General features: G+C 38.6%; 1 protein-coding gene across 1 annotated transcript in view; it reads left to right on the forward strand.

The window, feature by feature from the left end:
* Positions 1-8,097, forward strand: part of CHAT (choline O-acetyltransferase) — a 29,735-nt gene extending 21,638 nt beyond the window's left edge. The window contains exons 12-14 of the mRNA XM_010567854.1: positions 1,744-1,806; positions 5,726-5,863; positions 7,523-8,097. Coding sequence (XP_010566156.1) covers positions 1,744-1,806; positions 5,726-5,863; positions 7,523-7,792 — 471 coding nt within the window. The 3' untranslated portion in view covers positions 7,793-8,097. The remainder of the gene's footprint in view (positions 1-1,743; positions 1,807-5,725; positions 5,864-7,522) is intronic.
* Positions 8,098-9,597: the final 1,500 nt, after the last annotated feature.

The following is a 9,597-nucleotide window of genomic DNA, read 5'->3' on the forward strand; positions in this document are numbered from 1 at the left end:
CAGGCTGACTGTACTCCTAGGAGGAGCCAGCCTGCTCCTAGCACATTGTTTTGCCAGATCCTTCTTGTTCCCTCCAACAATCTCTTCCTACCTTCCTTATTCCAACACTTACTGACTTCTTCAGCTCTCCCAAAGCTTCAGCATTTCTCACTGTTTTACCACCCAAATCTGGGACTGTGCCCACCTTTCACAGCATCCTAAACTGTATTGCTTCACAGAAGCAAGCAGAAGAATGCTGTGCATGTCTAGAGTGAGCTCAGTCTCAGCCCCCAAATCTTTATATTGCATGCCTTGGCAGTATCAAGTAGGAAGAATAATGGTTTCATTCCCCCTGAAAAACCTGTAATCATAATGCAAACCAATCCACTGATAGCTTTCCTAGCTTCTTGTCCACTGAGAGATGCAAAGGACGTTTAAATGGATCTGTGATTGTTCTTTCCCACAAACTTTTAGAAATCTTTGTTTTGATATGAACATCTTTTGGTTCAAAATGATATATATTGTTATCACAGAATCACAGAAACAAAATTCACTTAACACAACCCTATTCCAAAGTGATTTCTTCAGACCTACAGACCTACAGACTGCCTCTGGGTGTGAAGGGGTTAATTCTATTTTTTGGACAGAGAGATGCATCACTTGGTTTAAGTAGCCTTGAACTCCCCAAAATATATCCATTAATCCAAATCAAATTAAAAGAAATTTTCTATCTGATGCTAATAAAAATTATCTTCAAATGGTAGCTTGAACAGTCACCAAAGATTGATTGAGTTGGACTGATTCTCTAGCAGGAGAAATATCTCATGCATTTGACACTTGCTGTAAAAGAATCAGCAACTGACACTGCAGAGATTGCTGAATAGCTGTAAATTAATCAGATTTAAAGACTGCATTTGGTAATTTAATCTGTATAAGGGAACTAAGGCCTAGCTGTAGCCCTATGAAAAAATATCAGACTCTGGACTTCGAAGGTCCCTGATGGTGGCCTTGAATTGCTTCTAAAATGAATTCTTTGTTCAAAAGATCATTCATCGTCCATAGGAGCTGAAGGTTCCCTGTTTATCTGAAGACCCAGTAATTTCTGGCTGTTTCAGGGTCTCCCAAAGTTGCAGCATCGGACTTGATGTACAGCAGGGCAGCACTTCTTAGGATTGTTCCCTTAATATAAAAGGCTGCCATTTGACAGGAGTCAAAATTTACTAGCTTGTTATCTGAAATGTGAGGCATCTGTGGAGGGTAGAGCAGCCTTGGAAAATTCTAGATGCCCTTTCACACAGGGGAGTAATTTTTTGACCAGCTAGTAAAATATCAGTAATGGCTTTCATTAATATCACTGTCATTGTCTAGATAAACCATTCTGGAGAAGATATACTGCCTGGCTGTTTTGAAAACACTGAATTACACTAGGCAATTATTTTCCCTACTTCAAATGGAGCAATTCAATTAGTAATATTCTACACCCTCAAAATCCATGGAAGGAATCCATGAAAGAGACTGCAAGTCTTTCCTCATCTTCAAACAAACCACCACCAATAAGCCTGTTCAACCCTTGCACAATCAGGCCCTGTTGCTGATCAGGACATTGAATCCCTATGGTTTTTCATTTATAAAGAGCACTGACACCTGAGCCAGGAGCAAAGGACATTTGAGAATGCTTGCTATTTGTGTGCTGGTTAATTGATGGAAGATGCTATTTCTTTGAGGGTTTATTCAATAATAGATATATTTTGATTCTCCCAACAGGATTCTGAGAAGATGCAGAAATTTAAGGATGCAATTGCAGCTCAGACTAATTACACTATTCTGGTAAGTAAAACACTACTTTGTCTGAATAAGGACTAGTTAGTTTTTTCAAGAAAAGTACAAAAATACAATCATTAACTATTTAAGTATCAGAAAACATAAGCATCTCTAAATAGGAAAGTACCTCCTATGTCACACCTACGAAAATTTCTGATGACCCAAACACTCTCAAAATAGACATATTCAACTAATCTCACCTTAAAAAATGCTTCCTGGAAAGAAAAATAACAAAATTCTGCATTAGACATCAGTGGCAAGACCATCACTCTTGGGCATTAGCTCTCTTTTCTAGAACTGTCATGGAACATGACACTCTGCATTCAACATATTCACAGGGAATGTGCATCTGTGAAGTGTTTATGATTTGTATCTGTGTCATAATTAGGACAGGGATGAATTAGGATTCCACTGTTTGGTGCTGTACAAATTAACAATTAAAAAATGGCCTCCATCTTAAAGAGCTTGCAATCAAAATTTAATAAAGGGATTTTTTTTATAAATATTGAAAAGTTTGCAAGGAGGAACAGTAGCCAGATGAAATAAGCCTTTATTCTGTGTGTTTTGTGATCAACACGAAATGTTAGCCATGCAGATAGCCAAGAAAAGTGTCAAGGACAGCTGAGAGCCTTATCAGGATGAGAAGTAAGCAAGGCTTAAAAGCAACCAATTTAACTGCTGTGTAACATGCATGAGAAATAGAACTCCAACTGCAAAATCCAGATCCCCCAGATTTACAGGTATTTAGACCCATAAGCTATAATGTTACAGATAAACTTAAGATGGCTCTTTGGAAGGAACATCAGGAATTTTTTCTCCCCCCCCTAAAACTAACCATTTATGCATTTTCTTATGTTCCTCTTCCCTAGAGGAGAGTGGTCCTTATCTGGGACCTGATCCTCAGGTGGACTGATATTCCAAAGTGCAATTTCTAGGAATTATTATAGTAAGCTCTCTTTTAAAGACCTGAATGCGGTGTCTAATAAAAGGAAGAGATGCCCTCCAGTGAAGAAATCAGTTTAGTATCAAATACAACACATTTTTTCTCGATTCAAAATGAGACAATCCAGCCTGGGTAATGCTCTGTATCCCACTGTGCCAAGACAAAGCACAGACTTACTCTACAAACAACTTAGTCAAACCACTCATGAAATTAATAGATGTTAATAACCAGCTATGTTAAGTGAATTTGCTACCTATGGTTTTGCCTCAGACCATTGCCTAACAAACCCACATTGCTGATTACTGTTTAAATACTCATAATATTCAAGAAATCATTCACTTCCAGAGGTGGTTTCAAAAGTATACTCAGACCACTGGAGAGATAAAGTGTTGCTTCCAGGCAGGATTCGTTCCTAATGTTTCCCATGAAACAAAAGAAGCAGGAAAGAAAAACAGTTTTGTCTTTCAAGCATTGTGCTGGGAACCCACATCTTAGAAGCTGAGACTCCACATCATCTCTAAAGCAGAAGCAAGTCTTACTTCAGGGCAACTGTCTCACCTGAACCATCTCAGGGTAATCTCACAGTGAACACAACATACTGTAGGTTTCCTAGGTCACAAGCAATGGAATTTCTGTACAACATCTTTAAAAAAAAAAAATCCATAAAATCCCCCCTCCAAGTCATTTCCATTCCAGAAACTGTTATAAAATTCAGTCTCCAGTGTAGCTCATGGTAAAATATTAAAATCACCATTGGAAAATTAATTTATCTTTAAATTTAAGAATGTCTCCAGGTATTTCTACTCACCAAGCTCCCCTTTCTTTCTCTGAATAGCAGAATGTAATTGTTGTGCCTTTAAACTATGGGCAAGACTTACATGGTCTGACTAAATTGTGTGTAACAGACTGAAATGTAATAGCTCCTTAGAAAAACAAAAAAATCTACTTCATAAAACAAAAAGCAATTTAATGATTTTATTTCCCCTTGTTAGGGCTTACTAGTAGCATTGCTATCTTAAATGCGGAGCTCTAAAATTCAATTTAGCACAGTTTTTTCCTATGCGTTGACTCACAGTTTATTTCGTTAGCCTGTCTCAGCCTCTCTTCAGACATGACATTGATCTATGTTGCAAAAATGTCATTGCTAACAGCCTTATAAATCTTGTGTGATAGCAAAATATTTCCTTTGATTATCAAGTCAGTTTCACTCTATGGGAAAAACAACGTGAACACTGTCCTGATGTGTGCTACTTTTTTGCAAGCATCCTTGCTCTGTCTGGGCTGATGAACAAATAGCCCTTTTACCAATGGTGCCTACTCCTTAACAAGCCAAACAAGATTTTGCACTCCCAGCCCCCTGCTTCGGGCACTTATTAGTGGTTAAAATGATTCTCCTCTTAAGAGGAAAACCAAACTTGTTCTTTTCTTTTTCTTTTCTTTTTTTTTTTTTTTTAAATTCTCCCCTTAAGAGGAAAACCAAGCTTGTTCTCTTCTTTAAATCTTGCCTTCTCTCAGGTTGCTTATTTCCCTCAAGCTACAGCTCAGTCCCCATAATCAATGCTCTCACCAGCTAGAATAAATCTAGACTGAAGGATTTTAAATGCCTGTTTTAATCTACGGCAAATCCTGCCTGGTTGAAACAGCTCAGTGCTGTTCTTCAGATGCCAAAATTTTGATTTGGTTTCCTAAAGAAACAAAACTCCGTAACGATCCTGTCTGCCCATCTCCCACTACTGACTTCTGATCCTGTTAGTCATCTTCAATCACATTTGCTAGCAGGGCAAAGATCTTAAAGCTAAAAAATTTCTTAAGTCTATAGCATTAGGTAGCTGGATAGAGCAGACGGACCTAAGCATAGCAAGCTCATGGCAGAAAGACTGACTGCAGGCTCAGCAGTAGTTCTCGTGAGCTGGCTAGCTGGCCACCAGTGTGCCCCTGCTGCTAACGTTCAGCCACCGCATGTGCTGCTGATGGCCTCGCCTGTAACCATGAGACGGGAGAGGAAATTGGGGACATTCAGAAGCAGGGTTTGAGGGCAAGCATGGCTGGTTCTGCGCTGGGGATGATGGTGAGCAGATACATGGGCAAGCAGGATGGCAAGTAGACTGCTCTAGGTCTCTTGCTTGTCAAGCACATTATTCTCCTCTGTTAAGCCCTGTTTAATTTGATTTTAGACTCATGGTACCTGGACTACGGTACCATCCAACTATGCTGTCCTACACTTACTGTTTCCAATTGCCTCATTAGAGCGAGGGCTAAAGTAACGGCTGCCCCTGAGATAATCCAGCTCTGCAATGACGCCAGCACAGGGAGAGGGGGAGAGAACTGGGATATTTGGGCAGTGAATTGAGAAGATATCTGTGTCCCTAATCTCAGTCTTCTCAAGTGGTGGGGTATGCTAGTAGATCTGTGATAGAACACTGGTAAAGCTATCTGTTATTCTACGATCACTGTTAAATCTGTTGGAGACATCTACCAAATCTTTGGATCTAAATTCTATGGAATTACACATACTTTACCTGCCAGAGTGAGATGCAGGCAGCAAGGCAATGAAACTTTAATTTCTTCCAATTTGGAGGTGGTTTGGAGCCTCCAATCTTGAAATACAATCTAAGTGATGCACAGGCAATTCCAAAACATACTCTGAGATTTCTGGTGTCCCATATGCTCACCCCAGCAGCTTTGGAAGCCCACACCATGATATTCAGCTCTGAAAGATGATGAACACCCAGAACGCCAGATAACATCAGTACATAATACATCTCAAAACCATTTCCTTCCAACTTTTTACATCTTCAGAGCACCATATGAATTTCTAGTTACTGATCATCAGCAAAGTACATACTCAGAGTAATATCTGAACATTACAGGCATTACATCACTCAAACCCAGTTCATCAACTCTGACTAGAGAACAAGGCAGTAACAGCCGAGAAAACGTCTCCATACTCAGTTAAATGCTGGTGTCTTATGTTGTACGCAGGCTATTACTGGAATGGCAATAGACAATCACCTGCTAGGGCTCAGGGAGGTGGCACGGGAACACTTCAAGGAACTGCCAGAGATATTTACGGATGAGACATATTTGACAAGCAATCGATTCATCCTCTCAACCAGCCAGGTGAGTTTCTCATGTTCACTGGTCTTGCTAAGCAAAGGCTAATTCATTTGTGTTCTGCCAGACCTTGTAGCTCACAGCGAGAAAGATGTATTAAAAAAAAAAAAAAAAGCTGATACTATCAAGAAGTCTGCAAAATTCTCCAGATTTTTAATCCAGTTTTGGTTCACTCTGCAAAATCAGCACCGTAAATATTGACTGAAGTTATCACTTCCCTTGCAATATTCCAAAGACCTTCCTGGAAATGCACACAAACTCACTCAGTAAAATTTGTATGAGGGCTCAGTGTTTCCTCACTTTCCAAACTATATATCTTCCCATTCCCTTTCTTCTCCTCCTTCCCCTAAGGTGACAGCTCTAGTGGGAATTCTTTACTCCAGTGACAGTACAGCCACAAGCCAGATAGGCTGCCACTCTGAGAAACAAAAGCCAAGAGCCATGAGGAAATTCTACTCTTAAAAGGTAGCTGTGTTTGAAGTCTTTGAGAGCCTTCAGTTACTCAGTGTAAGACTTCAACCTCTGCAGGCATGAATCTTGGATTTACAGACATTTTAGATATTTACAGACATTTACGAATTTACAGTTATTTGCAACTACACTAAGATACTCCTAAGAGTCCACACTTTCTACATTTAATGTTCTGAATAAGGAAACATCTTTATAGCATACAGCCTAAAAATGAAATGTTTCATTGCATATAGTAGCAGTCCTAATGAAAGAAGAAATCTATGTAGGAATTCATTTACTGAAACACTAACCCAACTGCACAGATTGCAACTATGCAACAAAAGAGACTTATAATGTCATGCTACAGCATAAAACCTTAATAAGTAATTTGATCTTGTCATAATGTTTGTAGGCTTTCAGACATGAGTGAACGTAACCAACATACTACTACATAAATTCTCCAAGAAACTAGCCATGAGCAAAGAGTGCTTCTGAATAGCTTTATGGCCTTCGGCTGTTGCACAGCAAATTTATCTGACAATTCTATGGCTCTATTAGCAGGACTAATGGCTTGTTCTACACCATTAAAAAGCCAAATGTCATTTGTGAAGGCCCATGTACACAAAGTCTGAAACATATAGATTTCTAACACATCTTTTATTTTCTGCAGGAGAAAGTGTTTTGCTCCTGTATTATGCCATGATGAAACTGAGGTGTAATAGAAATATAACAGCTAGATGTATTAAAATACACTTTTATACAGCATCATGATTATAAATGATTATTAGACATGGACAATACTACTTTCTATAATTGATTACAGTCTTCACATTACAAGTTTAATAGAACCTTAAGAAATTAAAAACCATAGCAAAATTTTATGTATCATAATTACGTACAGCCTTAAAAGATCCCTATCTATCAGTAACATATATAAAGTGGGCAAAGAAATACATTATATCCGCTTCAAATGATACCAGTTTTCAAACACGGGCAAACAAACAGAGCAACCAAATTCTATACCAAGATCAGCTTTTTACCTTCCAAGTATCAGCTCCAGGTCTGGACTTCTGAAGGAAGTGATATTCTACAAGGGGGATTCACCACATTTCCAGCATTAGTAGCATTTGTTTATCTTTTTCCTCATTCCTAAGCAGCTGATTTCAGGTGCCCTGATTAATCAGAGATCACTCCTTACCTTCTCCCTGCAACCAGGTTCCAACTACAACGGAAATGTTCTGCTGCTATGGGCCAGTCGTGCCCAATGGTTATGGGGCATGTTATAACCCTCAGCCAGAGCATGTATTATTCTGCATCTCAAGCTTTAAAGACTGCAAAGAAACCTCCTCAGACATGTTTGCAAAAGCTGTGGAAGAAAGTCTCCTAGAAATGAGAGATCTGTGCAGCAAATGCAACTCTACAATGGCAAAGCCACTTGCTAAACAAGAAGCAGCCACACAGCTGCAGAGTGACCGCAAACTCTAAGAGGCTGTGGGAATTATTCTCCTGAATTCACCTGATGAAGAAACAATGACATAGTTGTTCAAAGGCAAGGTAGTACTAGTAATATATTAGTGTAGAACCAAAATGTCATTTGTTTTACATTGTTGCCAACATTTAAAACCCTGTAAGTACTACAGCTACCATTTCTTGCTTGAGAGTCAGCAAAAAAGGTTTGGTCATACTGGCTGAAATGAAGGAGGAAGCAATACAAGTGTGTGTTGTACTACCATTTCTAACCATAACCAACTTAGGCCATTTTATCATCTAAAAAAATCAGTAAGTTTGTATATGACATAAATTAAATACTAAGGCACACCAATTAATTAATATCCCCTGCAAGTAGTTCTAAAATATTCACATCTATTCCTGCAAGATTTGCATAGAAAGAAAAAAAAAAAATTCCTCTATGGGTACTGTTGAGAGTAACATTGTAAATAATAGGCTGATGCCATTAGATCTTGAAAATATGCATGAAGAGTATTTAATACCACCATGCTATTTCCTACATAAGAAAAGCAGATTATTTTTAAGAGTGGCTGCTGGGTATTTCCACAAACAGAGTTTAGGAAGATTATACTAATGTTTGCACAATCCCCCAGTTCAAAAATGCTGCAGAAATAATTTAGCCCTTATTCTGGTTTGCACTGGCCCCAGCACAGTCCCATCTGAAAGCAGCATACTGGTGATAAGATCCATCATAGAGAACTGGGAGAATTTTGTCTGTAATAAATTGACATGTCCGTAATAAATAGAAATTATTTATCAGTGAGCAAAATCCAGTCTGACGGAGAGGCAAAGCACAAAGCATAAGTGCAATTCAATCCTACTTAAGACCTTTTTTGTTTGCACAGGAATGAATTCAGTCGCTGTGACTAGCAGGAGAGTGTATGCAACCACACAAAATCAAAGAGCAATAAGTAACTGGAATGAAGAGGCAAACTTGCAATATAAGGAAGTCTCCAAGCTAGAGCTATAAATACCAGTTTAAGAGTACTCATATCAGCTTTGCATAATCCCATTTGGGAGGGATTTATATTTTGTATTTTTTAATAGTAGAGGTAGGGTATCATATTCTGCAATATACAGTAAATGCAATGAGGAAAATAATATAGTATCTGGTAATTCCCATATTCTGAAAGTGTTATCCTGAGGGTTTTCTTATTATCTCTTTTGTTCCCTACAAATCCTTCCAAGGACTGATATTTTCAGTTACCTTCTCTCAAGCTGAAATATGTTGCCTTGCTTAGAGGTGTTCAGTCATCACTGTTAGAATACAATTTAATGACTAAAGACACTTACTAACTCCCGTGCAGACCCCTTGCTAGGCAAGCTGGAGCACACCTGCCTGTGGAGAAGCGGAAACATTTCTTCTTCTTTTGCAGACTGAACAATCACATGCTTAAGCTCTCTCAAGCCTAAAAGCAGGAGAATAGGTTTATTAAATAAACTAGAAGCGCAGGTACATTTCTGTCTAGGAACTCTAGATACAGATTCAGTAGATTATATATGTCCATGCTTATTTTAGTGCCTCTTTGGAGTTGCATACATGCAATTAAGCAGTCTGCTGGATAAAGGCTATCCACGACCCCATATATGAAAGCACAGTGGGCCTGATAATCAATTGGAGCAAGTCAGCTATGTTGGAGCTAATCAACTGTGATGATTTACAGCGATTGAGAGCTGGGCTCATTTTTTTAAGGTTAATGAGTTCATTTAAAAATATGTATGTTTTATTACTCCATGAGCTGTGGTTCAAGCCAAAGATTAAATCTATTGTGAGGTTATAT

The sequence above is a fragment of the Haliaeetus leucocephalus genome, unplaced genomic scaffold (assembly GCF_000737465.1).
Source record: "Haliaeetus leucocephalus isolate CR32 unplaced genomic scaffold, Haliaeetus_leucocephalus-4.0 Scaffold229, whole genome shotgun sequence".
NCBI classification, from domain to species: domain Eukaryota; kingdom Metazoa; phylum Chordata; class Aves; order Accipitriformes; family Accipitridae; genus Haliaeetus; species Haliaeetus leucocephalus.